Here is a 17378-nt window from a genome sequence, read left to right as displayed (position 1 = left end):
AAAACAAAGGGATGCCCAAGACAGACAGGCAATAAGTGCTTGATGAGGCTTTATGTGTTTAGGCCCTGCCAATGCCAGGCACTCATCATTCCCGCTCCGCTGCCCCTGCTGCTGGCCTCCTAGAAATGGATAGAGAAGGAAAGAAAACATCCCTGTTTTATTGCTTTTTTATTATTAGGGTGTGGTTTACTTTCGTGTTTTGTGTTGGTTGGAAAAATTGATATGTTTCATAATATCACGAGGTTGAACGTGGCGGGTGCTATTGGGATTCTACACGGTACAGTAACTTTCAAAGTTTATTGGCCAGCAGTCGCAGATGGTTGGTATACATGCTCTACTGTATGTGTGCAGTGCACGCACGCACGCACGCATGAGCGCTTTTATTTTGTCTTACTGTTTTTGATGAAAGCCAACTTTTCATGAAGAAATGCCATTTAACCCTAACCCGACCGGAATCTTCTCATAACCCTAACCAAGAAGAAAGATACACCCGCACACTGAGTATCTGCTCGGTACATGAGTTTTTACTTTTAATAAGGCAACGCTTCGTTCCCTCCGGACCTTCTTCAGGCATAACACAGCATTTTGACAGAGTTACTTATATACAAACATTTGAAAAGAAATCAACCAATCACAATAGACAGAGTCTGATTAGAAAAGAGGTACAGCTTGTGATGATCATCAATGTGCTGACATCATTTAAAGGCACAAGGACCCCTAACCATAACCATAACATTACCCCTTTTCCTCAGGGGCATTAGACCAATATCCCTGTGAACCACAGATGATCTTCTGTGGTTTTTACTATTGTGCCCACGGCACAGAGCACGCACGCACGCAGGCACGCACGGACGCACGCACGCACGCACACACACACACACACACACACACACACACACACACACACACACACACACACACACACACACACACACTTTTATCATTGTACAGCAGGCGGCCTTATATTTCAATTTGCTTCATTGTTCCTTCTTTCCCGTACTGTATATCATAACAGTTTGCTAATGGCTTCACACAGGCTCTTGACATGCCTAACCGTATCAGACAAAAAGGGCTTAATTGGACATACTTAACAGTGGTTTCCACTTTCACCATTTTGTCTAGTTTTCAGTTTCCAAGCAAAGCAGTATAACTAAGGACCAACACAAAAAAGTTTTCAATTACGGTATGACACTCTTTCTACTCGGTTGAACTTTTCACAATGTTAAGCGCACTTCACATTATCTTCACTCGCTTTGTCACATCGCAAATGGAGGTAATCCCTCAGAGTCATAATCCGTCCAGTGTTTATGTTTACTTTCCGTGTCTGTCGCCTAATTAACGGATCGGAAGTCACTTTTCCTATTACAGCCCTGAGGCGGGGACAGGGAATAAGAAAACACCTTTCAGGAATAGCTACAGTATAGGCTCAAAGTGTCTCATTACTGAGGTGTATATTAAGTCCGGCTTATACAGGTGAATTTGACAAATTTCCCCTTTATCAATGTCATCTCTAATAACCCTGTAATAGCAAAAGGGGGTGGTGGGAGGTGTAGGATTATACGCAGTCATTCAGGGACAAGGTAGTGATTTATCCTTGTACTGAGTAAAGATTGCATTTTCTTTGAAATCAGCCTCAAACCCATTTTGAATGTACTGCACACTGTTGATTAACTCATTCTGGGCGGGAACCCCTTTTGGTGTTTTAAACATTATGTTGTAATTTAGAAATTCAAAAATAGCAGATCTACAAGCTCATAGCGCGCCACCGAGTGGCGCGCTACGAGCTTGTAGGTCTGCTATTTTTTGAAAAATCGTGAAAATATTTATTTCAGAAAACTGGAGGATTTAGAAGATTTTTTTTTAATTTCGAGGTCAGGCCTAAATGGGTTAAAAGGACTATCCGTCCTTAGACTATAGCTAAGCATCTGCTTCATAACAACGGCCTTATGTCTTGCAGCGTAAACGTGGTCATCCTGGCTGTGTGCCCTGCCATGCAGCGAGGAGGGTAGGAAAGGCTGCAGGGTGTTAACGAACCTGAACATCATCGCTGTTGGGCAGAAACCTTAGAACCACCTTCCTCTTCCTCTTCTTTCTATTATTAAAGAAAGAAGGAGACCATGCTGAAGAACTGGCGATTTAATAACAAAAATAGCTCCAATATAAAGACCATCACTTCCACAGTTTCAGCGCGACCGCCTGTACGCCAGAACAGAAAGTAAACAAGAGAACAATCCCATAACTCCTTGCCTGCGCGCTCGGCCCCCCAACAGCTTAAAGGACAAGTCCAGACTAAAATAACATATAACCTTTTTTCCGACTTCTATTGATCGCAAATTACTGGTGGTCATGGGGTCTATTTGAAGAAATTGCCGCTGTCGCTCAGTTTCCCCAGCAGCCCTCAGAGCAGAAAGCATAGAGCCCACAGCATAGAGCCCACACGAGCCGCTGTAGTCTGCTCAACAGACCTACATGAAGATCACAACACTGACCTCATCAAACCCTGGATAGTCATACATGGAGAAGACTGGATCATCACCTAGATCTGCATATATGGAGCCGGCCAGCAACTCTACATCAGACCCCAAACCTCAAACCCTTAGATCTCCATATATGGAGCTGACCTGTTATATTATATTATATTATTTCCTACTTTGTCATAAAAAAGGGTCACACAAATGTTGCAAGAATAGCCGATCTACAACCAAGTGAGAAATATTTTGAAAGTGAAAGTGGTTAAATGTGTGTTTTATAAATATTGAACCAATGAAAACTATTAACAAGAACGTGTGAATAAATAATATCTACATTGGATATATTTATATGTTTTACATTTCCTGAAGTAAATGAACATTAGGAGGTTTCCACCCGACGAGTGGCTGTCTTTGTTTTTCTTTATTCTTCTCCCTCCCACTCTTTTTATCTCTCATTTTATTACTCCCTATAAGCCCCCCCCCCCCCCCCCCCCCTCCCTCACCCATTCTTTCCCCCCAGTGCCTTGCGTTAGAACAGGGAGGCCTTTGCTTCTCCCCTCTGTGCCGTAATTGGAATGCTGGCTGGCGGTAGGTGTAGCCGGTAATGGGGTCCTGCAATTGGTGGCAGCAGTCAGCCCTGGAGAAGCCTGTCAGAATTCATAGGAGCGACCAGCTCTACGTAGACTCCACTTTGCAGGAGCGAGAACAGCCCCCCGCCCCCCCCCCCCCCCCCACCCCCCAACCCCCAACCCCCAGCTCCGCATTTTAATAGTGCAGCTGTAAGCATTTCCGTAATTCGAGGTGGCGTCATTAGAAGCGTATTTATTCACACGGGGCGTCCGCCGAGAGGGAGAAGACTATGGCGGGATCAGCTGTGGCAGACCCCCTCTCTCACCCCGTCTCCCACAGCAGCCTCCCGCTGGGCTGTAGAAGAGGAAATTACAGAGGAATGCGGGCAAACATGACAATCACTGAGAACCTAATGAATTAGCACGCAGAGAAAGACACAACGAGGTTGTGGTGACGTGCCGTCGTCAAAAGGGGCGGTGCGGTGGGGAAACATCCCTGTTGTTTTTGAAGGGGGGGCTTAGAAAGGGAGACACATATTGTACGGCATATGGAGATAAGAATGTAGGAGAATAGCAGTTTAATATAGCTGTTCAAGGTTCAGAGCATTTGCAAGGTTGGTGTCCGTTAAGCACTTCTGAGTAGTGGCAGCAGATGGTGATAGAGCTACTGTACCTCAGGGTAAGAGATTACATTGCTTTTTGCCTGTCATTTTTCCCCAGCAGAAGGCAAAAAGTGTGCACCTTGTACTGTGTCGTTGACCTCTTAACACTGTTTATAGTGTGTAAGCTGTTTCATATGGCCGAGAGGAAAGCTAAGCTTCAGAGGCCTCAGCACTGGACAAGCACACACACACACACACACACACACACACACACACGCACACACACACACGCACGTGCGGGCGCGCACACACAGACTTTATGGCCAGGCCTTAGAGTGCATGGTGGCTTGATATGAATGAATATTGAAATCCAAATGGAGGTCAACTGCTGTTCCAAGTGGTCCCCTGGACTCTCTATCATCATCAGACCCGATACCAGCAGTGTCCCATAGCTGTGGTCCCTCTGCGACTTAGCTTGCAAAATATCGTCGCTGTAGCCTAGCAACCAGTCGTCCCTTTCCATATAAACTTGTTAGTTAGCATGCACTCGGTCGTCGTATGACAGCTGGGCACGGACTCGTTTCATATCTTAAGTGGTCACAGTTGAGATCACACCACACAGACACACCTTCATGATACCAGCATAGAGTCCCGCTTAATTGGTTTGTGAGGTCAGGAAAGAATTGGTGGGCTCACAGTCTCAGGAATAAATTAACAGCTCACTTGTCCTCAGACGGACAGCTCCGTCCCACAGCTGTCAAAAGTTTCCACAGTTTCTCCTTTTAATGGTTGAACAATTACCTCTAAACTTTGTTCTGTTTAGATCCCTCACTCGGCTGCGTACTGTACGTGCGCTCCTCTGTTGGGTGCTTTCTGCACTAAAGCATCTGAAGTGAAAACTAGATATCGGCTTTGGGGCCGACGGAGAGGGGCGGCGGCGGCTCCTCCAAGACAAACCTCTGAAAAATAAAAACCCTCTCTCTGCTCTCACCACGAGCAGATAGGATCTACACCAGCCTTTTTCAATTTTGCACTATCAGACACTAAGGAGATGTGTCAACAGTGGGTTCCTACAGCGAGTAAACACAGGACCCCGACAGGCAATAACACATTTAGGCCTGACGTCGAAATAAAATAAAAAGTCTTCTGAAAGAATATATATTCAAAGATTTGTGCCGCATTTTCACGATTTTTCAAAAATAGCAGACCTACAAGCTCGTAGCACGCCACTCGGTGGCGCGCTATGAGCTTGTAGATCTGCTATTTTTCAATAGCTAAAGTATAACATACATTTAGGCCTGACGTCGAAATAAAATAAAAAGTCTTCTGAAAGAATATATATTCAACGATGTGTGCGGCATTTTCACGATTTTTTAAAAATAGCAGACCTACAAGCTCGTAGCGCGCCACTCGGTGGCGCGCTATGAGCTTGTAGATCTGCTATTTTTCAATAGCTAAAGTATAACATACATTTAGGCCTGACGTCGAAATAAAATAAAAAGTCTTCTGAAAGAATATATATTCAACGATTTGTGCGGCATTTTCACGATTTTTCAAAAATAGCAGACCTACAAGCTCGTAGCGCGCCACTCGGTGGCGCGCTATGAGCTTGTAGATCTGCTATTTTTCAATAGCTAAAGTATAACATAATGCTTATAGTTAAAACACCAAAAGGGGTTCCCGCCCAGAATGGGATAACCTAGATTCAACACCACCTCTGGTCCTCTCGCGCCAAAAGGTCCCCCACTTTTATCTCATTTAGATCCCGATCTGTTGATCAAAAATGACACCCACTGAAGTCGCGGGAAACGGAACAAGAAAAGAGAGAGAAAAAAGAAAACGAATCAGCCGTGGTGTTTTCTCAGACTCTTATATCATTGCATTGTGTGTTTGTTTACTGCAACACAGATGGTGGCTGATATTCCAGAACCGACTGAGATTTACCACGAGCTAAATAATACCAGTGATAAACGGGTTCAACTAGAAGGGGTCACTCCATAGAGCGTATGCCTCAAGGGGCCAGTGAGGCTATTCAACGTTGAAGCTCTGGGCCCTAGTGGTAGGAGGAGGGACTACAGGCGGACCCGTGGACTCATGACCGGGAAACCCCGTGCAGCTGGGCTTTAACATTGAGCGCTCGGTTGCACTTCCGCATTTGACCACCAAAATTTGGTGGTCAAATGCGGAAGTAGACGTTCTGAGATGGTACTTCCGGCAGTCTTCCGGGTGCTTCAAAACGCCACTGAGCAACTTCCACTGACATGAATAGCGGAGGGGGCGGAGCTTCGCGCCAGTTCAGTCTCTATCCTTTTATATACTCTATGGTATGCCTCCACTAGGCCAGGTGGCCTACCCATGGTTGGCCATATACAGCTGTCAGGACTCAAGGAATCTGCAGGGGGAAATAGCATTTCCAATGAAATACAGTCATCATAAATGTTTTACATTGTGGCAGAATTGTTTCTGCTTTTGGAATGCTCTATCGAGGCCCCTCAATATGCGATTCATATTTGGTTTTGGATGTCGCATATATGGCATTGTTTTGTAAAATTACCTTGATACGGGCCTTGTTACGGGCAGCCTGTGCCCAGGACTAGACCGTAATGAGTCTATTTTTCAGCAATCTCTATCAAGCCATCTGTTTGTTTGGTACTTTGTGTTGCATGTCATCTTTGCATGTACAAATCTGACAAGGACACCACAAAGGACTGCAATGGTTTATTGACACTGTGAGGAAGTTGAATTTATTGTTGGTCACCGACACCTATCTCTCCTATGCAGCTGTGCTGGCAAGGCACGCAGGGTGAAATCAGCCGCCAACTATATCTGCCAGACATAGTAGGGGCGACTCGGCTTCCCTCAGTTTGAGTGTCCCGAACGCAGAAGCCACGGGTGTCTTTCTGACAGAATTACCAGTCTGGTAACTGCCTTTCTGACAGAATTACTAGTCTGGTAAAACAAATTCAGATCTGATAAAGTTTGGGTGAGTGTCTTCCTCGGCCTACTAGCAGCGGGTGCGAAAGGTTTGACATTAATTGGTCCAGCGGTTTGCAATATTAGCTCCACACACACACACACACACACACACACACACACACACACACACACACACACACACACACACACACACACACACACACACACACACACACACACACACACACACACACGTCACATACTGGCAGATATAATAATTAAACAAGGCAAACTACTAGTAGTGTGCGTAGTTGAGCACCTTACTAAATTTGTGTCCAGAGTGACATACAGACAGACTCATTACAATCATGTCACACTTGGCTCAACTAATGATGCATCATCCTACAGTTGGCTGAAGGCTATTTGCGTGTGATCATTACTACGGTCGTTGTAGATAGGTGCATCCCGGTTTGCAGACACTATGCCAGATAGATAATTCATTTTCAGTGTTTTCTCTTGTACCATACCTCTCATTTGGTGCAGACCTCGGCAAGTTTTAATAGCCTCAGGAATGTGTTATTTTCAGCATAGATGATCGGCGGGTATTTCTCATTCTCACAGACAACGAGTTGTGCCTGAATCAGAGGGAAAGGGTGACGGCACAAGAGAGAAGATGTTCTCATTCATCGAGCTCCTAGGCAACATGGTCGGCAGTGGTAACCTGGACAGTAACAAAGTACTGTACATTTGAGTACCGTACTGTATCTATATTTTTGGATACTTAAGACTAAAACTGTAGTTCTGACTCCACTACATTTTTAGGAAGGGAACAAGTCCATCTAAAATAGCAGATAGCAGATAGTGTTCAGTGTGAGGTTGTAGATCTGATATTTTCAGAGTGTATACTCATTTTTATACAGCAATACAATGATATAAAAAATACATTTTAATTTGTAATTTGTACTATTAATGTAGTATTTTCAAAGGCATGTACTATAGTACATTCTATACAGTTCAGTTTTATAACTCAAGTACAAATTTGCCTGTGCAAACTTATATATTAAAGGTATATTCAGTGATTTCACTTAATTCAAATATCACTTATTTTTTTGTTTTGTTGTGATAATCCTCCCTACTATAGAGTGTGCTGACCATATAAGGAGTTCCTCCCTGTCCCCAGTTAACCCCTGTGGGTCAAAAAACGTTAGGTTTCATTTTTGGCAAGGTGGCCCAGCCTTCATCCAATCAGGGGTATCTAATCTATACTTTGAGTACTGCAGTAGTTACAAACATACTTTCTCCACCACTCGGTTGGTTATATTGGAGGTCAGGAGTGAGGAAGTGAGAGAGGAAGACTCGGACAAATTGGAGAGAGTTCAAATCACAACATAGAGTTCATCTATGACTCCATGCAGGGTGACAGGCCTAAAGAGGAACTGGCCTGGGAGAATTGTTGATTCAACTTCTCTTTTGACAGTTTTTCAGGAGGCGTTGAGAGGGAGGGATCAAGGGTTTCGTTTGGAATGGTTCAGTTGAAACCCCCAGACAATCGAGAGCCCATTAAATGGTCTGAGTCACTGCAGAGACTCTGTGAAAAGATACAAATCTGTCAGATTACAATGGTTATATTGTAGTGTTTGTGTGTGTGTGTGTGTGTGTGTGTGTGTGTGTGTGTGTGTGTGTGTGTGTGTCTGTGTGTCTGTGTGTGTCTGTGTGTGTGTGTGTGTGTGTGTGTGTGTGTGTTGGGGGGGGGGGTGCGTGGGGGGGGGGGGTGCGTGGGGGGTGCGTGTGTGCGCATGCTTTGCACATATTTTATGTCTGAATCGCTTTGCGAGTGTATTATGTGTGTGTGTGTGTGTGTGTGTGTGTGTGTGTGTGTGTGTGTGTGTGTGTGTGTGTGTGTGTGTGTGTGTGTGTGTGTGTGTGCGTGCACACGCGTGTGTGTAATTGTCTAAACAAAAATAGTCTTCATTGAGCACCAGGAGGATTTACGGGCTCAGAAACTTGCCAATTATGAAATCGTGTCCAGCAGGGACCGTTGAATATTCTGATCTCTTGAGCTCATGTCTTGACTTGTTTGGATGTACTGTATAAAGTCTTCATTTCAGCCAAATTAAGATTCGGTTTAAAGCTAGGATTTATGAAGCTACATTACATTACAGTGCCACACTGTCTCTTAAGCCTAAATTATACTTTGTACAGTGTGTTCGCTATAGCATCCAGATTATTTTCTCTTCATCTGCAGGGTGAGGGTTGCTGCATGCAGACAAACATCGCACTGATTTAGCGCTACTTCAGCAGCACCCGGACAGTTTGGGTGTTGTTGTTAATCGCAAGAGTCCGGTCTTTTTTGGGGGGGCTAGCTTTGTGGGCGGCTGTGGCTCAGGAGGTAGAGCAGGTCGTCCAATGATCCCTGGGTCGGCGGTTTGAATCCCGGCTCCTCCTGTCCACATGTAGAAGTGTCCTTGGGCAAGACACTGAACCCTACATTGCCTCCAATGAGTCGGTCGGTGTGAGCTTGCCACCATTGGTGTGTGAATGTGGGAAGTGAGGACGCTGGCGTCGACTGTTCGCCGCTTCACCTCCCAATGTATGAATGAATGAACCATTGTAAAGCGCTTTGAGCACTTGGAAAAGCGCTATAAAAATGCAATTCATTGTGGTCCGGGCTGCAGCCCCTAAAGCCCATGCATTAATAAGCCAGGGCTAGGGTGTGTGTGTGTGTGTGTGTTTTGGGGGGGGGGGGGGTGTCATACTACAGGTTCAAACTGCTAATCTCAATGTTTATTTCTTCCCTCTCTCTCTATTGCAGTTCCCCCCAAAATATACGACATTTCTTCTGACATCACGGTAAACGAGGGGAGCAACGTGTCGCTCATCTGCACGGCCAGCGGGAAACCCGAGCCCACCATTTCCTGGAGACACATAACCCCATTAGGTGAGTTCACCTCTAACAGGAGGAGGATAATGCATGGAAGGATGGAAGCATGTGGGGAAAGAGGTACCCCATTTGGTGTTTTAAGCATTATGTTATACTTTAGCACCGAGTGCCACGCTACGAGCTTGTAGGTCTGCTATTTTTGAAAAATCGTGAAAATGTGGTGCAAACCTTTGAATATAATTTTTTTAACTCAAATCTTTGCTTCTGGAAGGTCCCTGGAACAACATATTTTCAGATGAAAATGTTTGAGACCTGAAACATAGGGTTTTTCAGAAAACTGTCAGGATTTAGAAGGCATTTGTAGAATCGTCCTCAGGTCTAAATGGGTTAAATATGGAGTTCCGTGGGGGGGGGGGGGGGGGGGAAGATTTAGAGTAGTTACTCCATAGACACACCTGGGGGTCTATTAGAGTAGTTACTCCATAGACACACCTGGGGGTCTATTAGAGTAGTTACTCGATAGACACACCTGGGGGTCTATTAGAGTAGTTACTCGATAGACACACCTGGGGGTCTATTAGAGTAGTTACTCCATAGACACACCTGGGGTCTATTAGAGTAGTTACTCCATAGAGGGGGGGGGGGGAAGATTTGGTGAAATGGTGAAAGAAATGGTATACAGAAAGTGTTAAAAGGATTTTTTTATGTGGCCACACCCACCAGTTCATTATGTATACCTGGTTTTCACCTTAGCACCACCCACCTGAACGTAAGCCTCGCCCACAGCTGTGTGTATGATAATGGGGGAGGGGTTACGGGTTATGATGTCACAACAAATTTTGTCTTTTCGATTGGGCCTTTTGACTCAAAGACTTTCAGCTTTCCGGAAGAAACCAAAAATACACAGGGCAGACATATTTTAATTTCTAACCAGTAACCACACCTGGGGGTCTATTAGAGTAGTTACTCCATAGACACACACCTGGGGGTCTATTAGAGTAGTTACTCCATAGACACACACCTGGGGGTCTTAGAGTAGTTACTCCATAGACACACCTGGGGGTCTATTAGAGTAGTTACTCCATAGACACACCTGGGGGTCTATTAGAGTAGTTACTCCATAGACACACACCTGGGGGTCTATTAGAGTAGTTACTCCATAGACACACCTGGGGGTCTATTAGAGTAGTTACTCCATAGACACACCTGGGGGTCTATTAGAGTAGTTACTCCATAGACACACCTGGGGGTCTATTAGAGTAGTTACTCCATAGACACACACCTGGGGGTCTATTAGAGTAGTTACTCCATAGACACACCTGGGGGTCTATTAGAGTAGTTACTCCATAGACACACCTGGGGGTCTATTAGAGTAGTTACTCCATAGACACACCTGGGGGTCTATTAGAGTAGTTACTCCATAGACACACACCTGGGGTCTATTAGAGTAGTTACTCCATAGACACACACCTGGGGGTCTATTAGAGTAGTTACTCCATAGACACACCTGGGGGTCTATTAGAGTAGTTACTCCATAGACACACACCTGGGGGTCTATTAGAGTAGTTACTCCATAGACACACCTGGGGGTCTATTAGAGTAGTTACTCCATAGACACACCTGGGGGTCTATTAGAGTAGTTACTCCATAGACACACACCTGGGGGTCTATTAGAGTAGTTACTCCATAGACACACCTGGGGGTCTATTAGAGTAGTTACTCCATAGACACACACCTGGGGGTCTATTAGAGTAGTTACTCCATAGACACACCTGGGGGTCTATTAGAGTAGTTACTCCATAGACACACACCTGGGGGTCTATTAGAGTAGTTACTCCATAGACACACCTGGGGGTCTATTAGAGTAGTTACTCCATAGACACACCTGGGGGTCTATTAGAGTAGTTACTCCATAGACACACACCTGGGGGTCTATTAGAGTAGTTACTCCATAGACACACCTGGGGGTCTATTAGAGTAGTTACTCCATAGACACACACCTGGGGGTCTATTAGAGTAGTTACTCCATAGACACACCTGGGGGTCTATTAGAGTAGTTACTCCATAGACACACCTGGGGGTCTATTAGAGTAGTTACTCCATAGACACACCTGGGGGTCTATTAGAGTAGTTACTCCATAGACACACCTGGGGGTCTATTAGAGTAGTTACTCCATAGACACACCTGGGGGTCTATTAGAGTAGTTACTCCATAGACACACCTGGGGGTCTATTAGAGTAGTTACTCCATAGACACACCTGGGGGTCTATTAGAGTAGTTACTCGATAGACACACCTGGGGGTCTATTAGAGTAGTTACTCCATAGACACACCTGGGGTCTATTAGAGTAGTTACTCCATAGACACACCTGGGGGTCTATTAGAGTAGTTACTCCATAGACACACCTGGGGGTCTATTAGAGTAGTTACTCCATAGACACACCTGGGGTCTATTAGAGTAGTTACTCCATAGACACACCTGGGGGTCTATTAGAGTAGTTACTCCATAGACACACCTGGGGGTCTATTAGAGTAGTTACTCCATAGACACACCTGGGGGTCTATTAGAGTAGTTACTCCATAGACACACCTGGGGGTCTATTAGAGTAGTTACTCCATAGACACACCTGGGGGTCTATTAGAGTAGTTACTCCATAGACACACCTGGGGGTCTATTAGAGTAGTTACTCCATAGACACACCTGGGGGTCTATTAGAGTAGTTACTCCATAGACACACCTGGGGGTCTATTAGAGTAGTTACTCCATAGACACACCTGGGGGTCTATTAGAGTAGTTACTCCATAGACACACCTGGGGGTCTATTAGAGTAGTTACTCCATAGACACACCTGGGGGTCTATTAGAGTAGTTACTCCATAGACACACCTGGGGGTCTATTAGAGTAGTTACTCCATAGACACACCTGGGGGTCTATTAGAGTAGTTACTCCATAGACACACGGAAAAAAAATAAAAAATCACAGCAATCCATCTTTAATAGTAAGCTACTTAACCCATTCTGACCTGAGATCAGTTTAAAAAAATGTCTTCTACATCCTGACAGTTTTCTGAAAAAGCTATGTTTCTATGTCAGTCGTTCTTCGGTTTTTCAAAAATAGCAGATCTACAAGTTCATAGCGCGCCACTCGGTGGCGCGCTATGAGCTTGTAGATCTGCTATTTTTCAATAGCTAAAGCATAACATAATGCTAACACCAAAAGGGGTTCCCGCCCAGAATGGGTTAATACTCAACAACCACAACGTATTCAAATGCTCTGTTATTTACAAGTAAAAGTTCTGTATTTAGAATTTTACTTGAGTAAAAGTACCAAAGTATTGGCATGAACATGTACTGTACTTAAAGTATCAAAAGTACAGTAAAAGTGCTCAAATGTTGTGTTGATTCTTGCAGGAGGCTCCACATGTCTTTACTTTTTTTCTTAACTGGATTCTATTTAGACTTGTTCAGATATACTATACTGTAATTCCACATAGTGTTAGGCCTCACTCAGACCTTAAATGCATTGCTGTATGCTTGTTGTATGAATGTTGTGTAGTGTCATGGCCGCCCCAATGCATTTCCAATGGAAGTCACATGGTTTGTAGTCCACATTTTGGACTACAAGCTGTTGTATGGCTTTCGGCTGTGTTTCGACTGCGCCCCTCCCCCACAACACAAATGTTGTGTCAAACCATGTGACTCCCATTGGAAATGCATTGGGGCGGCCATGACACTACACAACATTCATCCAACAAGCATACAGCAATGCAGTAAAGGTCTGAGTGAGGCCTAACACCAAAGACAATACGTTAATAGTAGGTACTTAGTATGTACTGCACTTAGTAGGTACTAATAGGTACTATGTGTACTGCACGTAGTAGGTACTACAGACAACTAAATCACAACACAACTGATCCATTCATAGATCGATCGATTGATAGAACTTGAATGGATGGATGGATGGATGGGTGGATGGATGGATGGGTGGATGGATGGGTGGGTGGGTGGATGGATGGATGGATGGATGGATGGATGGGATGGATGGATGGATGGATGGGTGGATGGATGGATGGGTGGATGGATGGATGGGATGGATGGATGGATGGGTGGGTGGGTGGATGGATGGGTGGATGGATGGGTGGGTGGATGGATGGATGGATGGATGGATGGATGGATGGGATGGATGGATGGATGGGTGGATGGATGGATGGATGGGATGGATGGATGGATGGATGGATGGATGGATGGATGGATGGATGGGTGGATGGATGGATGGATGGATGGATAGGATGGATGGATGGATGGATGGATGGATGGATGGATGGATGGATGGATGAAAGCAGGGAAGTGGACAGGAGAGGATGAATAATGAAACAATAATGGTAAATGGTAAATGGTAAATGGTGCATTTATATAGCGCCTTTATCCAAGGCGCTTTACATAGATTGTGCATTACATTCACCCATTCACACACACATTCATACACCGATTGCGGCGGAAGCCATGCAAGGTACCAACCAGCACATCGGGAGCAATTTGGGGTTCAGTGTCTTGCCCAAGGACACTTCGACATGTAGACAGGAGGAGCCGGGATTCGAACCGCCGACCCATGGATCATTGGACGACCTGCTCTACCTCTTGAGCCACAGTCGCAAAGGAGACATATGGAGTAGAACAGGAAACACCTCTATACCTCCGGGCTAGAATTAACAAAATGTCAGCTATTGCTGCATTTACTTGCTCAGTAAAGCAGCTATTTGTGTTGCCCAAGTGCATTCAGCCGCTGTTTTAATCGCAGATGTTGATGAGGATTCAGGATGTTCTATATTTAAAACGTGGCATTTAGCACCCCAAGGCGTAATCTGTTTCACTTTGTTATGCGTTGTTATTTTCACTTCACTTTCACTTTTCACTTAAGCTACTAGTTTTTGAATAGCACAATCGAGTACAAAATACTGTTTCACTAGTAAGAGACCACACCTCTACTTAAGTTGAACAGTTTATTGAAACGTAATGAGATGAATAATGTGGAACGGGATGAGGAACCCAGGGTTAAGACTCAGGGCGGGGCCGTAGTCTCGGGAGCTGACGGCCATCGTTGCTCTACTCGGGCAGCGGTCTATTATACTTAATAATTTTGAGGTATTTGTACTTGAGTATTTCCAATTTCCAATACTTTTACTTCTACTCCACTACATCTTAGAGGCAGATTGTTCTTTTACTCCACTGCATTTATTTGAAAATTTTAAATTGAAAATTGAATTCTGGACTTTTACTTTTGCAGTATTGATACTTTTACATAAGTAAAACAATTGAGTACTTTTTCCACCACTGGCACGCACGCACGCACGCACGCACGCACACACGCACGCACGCACGCACGCACGCACGCGCGCGCGCGCACACACACACACACACACACACACACACACACACACACACACAGACCATCAGACCATTAAGTGCTTTGAATGCTAAACCTCCCTTTGAAAACTTCATTCGGAGGCGTTTAGCTGTTATGGAAGAGCCTGACTTCCCCTCCTCCCTCATTTTCATATTAATGGATTAAGGCATGCTGCGTTTATCTGATAGCTCTGAGGATGACTGCATTCATCTTATGGCTGTCAAAACCTCCTCGCTGGCACGCTCTCTGCTGATTGTGTTGGGTGGGTAGGGTGCGCGGAGTTTTTCCGCAGATGATCAAAAGAGCCGTCCTCGGCCTCAGAGTGGCAGTCACTCATTCGACTTTGAAGTGTCCACACTTTGAAGTTACGCCGGGGAAAAGGTAAATGATATGATGGTCAAAACGAAATGGAGCCGGAGACTAAACGTAATCACAGAGTCCTGTCTACAGCACATCAGAAATGGCCATTTGGCATTGAATTGTGTGACTCAGTCATGATGATGGTAATGGTGATTTATCCAAAGGACCCAGGTACAACTCAGATGTCGTAATAGGCTAATCGCATGGTATGGCATGAAACCCCATTCACTCTGCAGGATGAGCAGGGGACATGCCAGCATTGAATGTCGTGCTGTGCAGGTGCTTAGCTCATTTAGGCCTGACGTCGACATAAAAAAAACGTTCGCCCTGAAAGAATATATATATTCAAAGATTCGTGCCGCATTTTCACGATTTTTAAAAAATAGCAGAACTACAAGCTCGTAGCGCGCCACTCGGTGGCGCGCTATGAGCTTGTAGATCTGCTATTTTTCAATAGCTAAAGTACAACATAATGCTTAGTTAAAACACCAAAAGGGGTTCCCACCCAAAGTGGGTTAGAGTGTGTCATTCATGCGAATGTGAACATTGCAGAAGGATTGACTCTTTACTCCATGCTTGCTGAGATGTGGCAGCACTTTGACTCCAGCCTCAAGTGAAGTGGTTTGAAAGTGAAACCTCCTTTGATTCTCTTTTCTGATGTCTGACATTGCAGGGAAATACTCCGGCGGCCAGGACTGTTTGATGGAGAAGGCACTATACTTTATCTTTTTTTTTACACAGACATAGACCAATGACAGCTGCTATACAGTATGTGCATGATGTCACAGATCAGAAACTTAACAGGGTGAACATCCCCTGTCGGCTGTGGGACCAAACAATGCCTCGCTGTTATTAGACTATCGATCTTTTTGTTGTCACGACATGCTGAGTTTCGACTATACAGTGTTCAGCATATGGACAGCTGCATGGAACCAGGCCAGTCAATCAACAACAACCGGGGTGGACAAAGTATGCTCCGGTATTCAAGAGTAAAAATTACACTCTATTACTACTTCTACTTTTTAACCGTTTCCGTCCATATAGGACTTCGCCACACGTCCTAGGGGTCCCAATCGACGCGTACATCCGATGTCCTCACACGTCCTAGCGCATCATCAATGATACGGGGCTTATAAGAATATTCTGAATTTTTTCCTTTTTTTTATTTGTTAGTTCGCCTTTCGGCTACCGTATGCTACAATCTAGGCAATTGTTAGCTTACCATTGACTTAGCCATTAGCGCGGCGGAAAGAATGACTCGTCTCTCCTAATCCAGGGCGCTCTCCGTGGTGTTGAACGGATCGATATACTGGTGCTTCATTTCTGCTCTTCATCCGTCTCTCCTGCAAAATATGAACGCTTTTTGGATCATATATCGTATAAATTAAAACGATCGCAATGTAAGCTAGCTATGTAAAGTCAACCTTTTTTAGTGGATTGTATCCGGGTCGTGGGTTTCCGAGTAAAAGCGGCCATGTCTTTCCGGCACCCCAGAGCTCCTATTTTGAAGGACTTCCGGCACTGATTGTGTTAATATCAATGCACTGAAAATGTATTGAAATAGTGAAAATAGAAATAGAGGTTAATTAATTAGCCTAATAATATATTTTTGTAAGTTTGGGTCCCGTGAGTCCCCTCCTGGAAATGTAGTCGAGTCAAAAGTACAATATTTATATTTGAAATGCAGCGAAGTGGAAACCATAAACATTCACTCAAGTGAACATACTTAGATACTGTCCACACAAACTGACAACAACATCTTTTGATAACATTTTGATGTCTTTGGGACGTTGTCAAGATGAAATTGGGCAGAATTCATATGCTAATAGACTGAGTGATGTGACAAAACAACAATGATAAATCAACGGATATGAAACCCTGGATGTTTGCATGTGCTCAGGCTGACATGAGGCCAAGGGGCTGAAATCGCTCTGAAATTACAAACATGCTCACTTGGCAGATTTCTACGCTCTGGCCCACCACCTCTCCTCAGCAATCCTCAACCATTGTGTGTGTGTGTGTGTGTGTGTGTGTGTGTGTGTGTGTGTGTGTGTGTGTGTGTGTGTGTGTGTGTGTGTGTGTGGGGAGGGGGGGTAGTTGTATACACTGTATAGATAGTTCTGCAGCAGCAGTCAGTGAAGTTTGACAGAATGATAAATTGCACTGACTGACTGT

At 44.6% G+C, this 17378-nt stretch overlaps 1 protein-coding gene across 1 annotated transcript in view; it reads left to right on the top strand.

The window, feature by feature from the left end:
* Positions 1 to 17378, top strand: part of negr1 (neuronal growth regulator 1) — a gene marked incomplete at its 5' end in the record, with an annotated part of 215152 nt that overhangs the window by 100391 nt on the left and 97383 nt on the right. The window contains one exon of the mRNA XM_079506224.1: positions 9371 to 9496. Within this exon, the coding sequence (XP_079362350.1) occupies positions 9371 to 9496 (126 nt within the window). The remainder of the gene's footprint in view (positions 1 to 9370; positions 9497 to 17378) is intronic.

Source organism: Electrona antarctica (assembly GCF_951216825.1).
Source record: "Electrona antarctica genome assembly, chromosome: 7".
Taxonomy (NCBI): Eukaryota; Metazoa; Chordata; class Actinopteri; order Myctophiformes; family Myctophidae; genus Electrona; species Electrona antarctica.
Note: the sequence above shows the minus strand (reverse complement) of the source record. Positions and strands in the feature narration are given on the sequence as shown.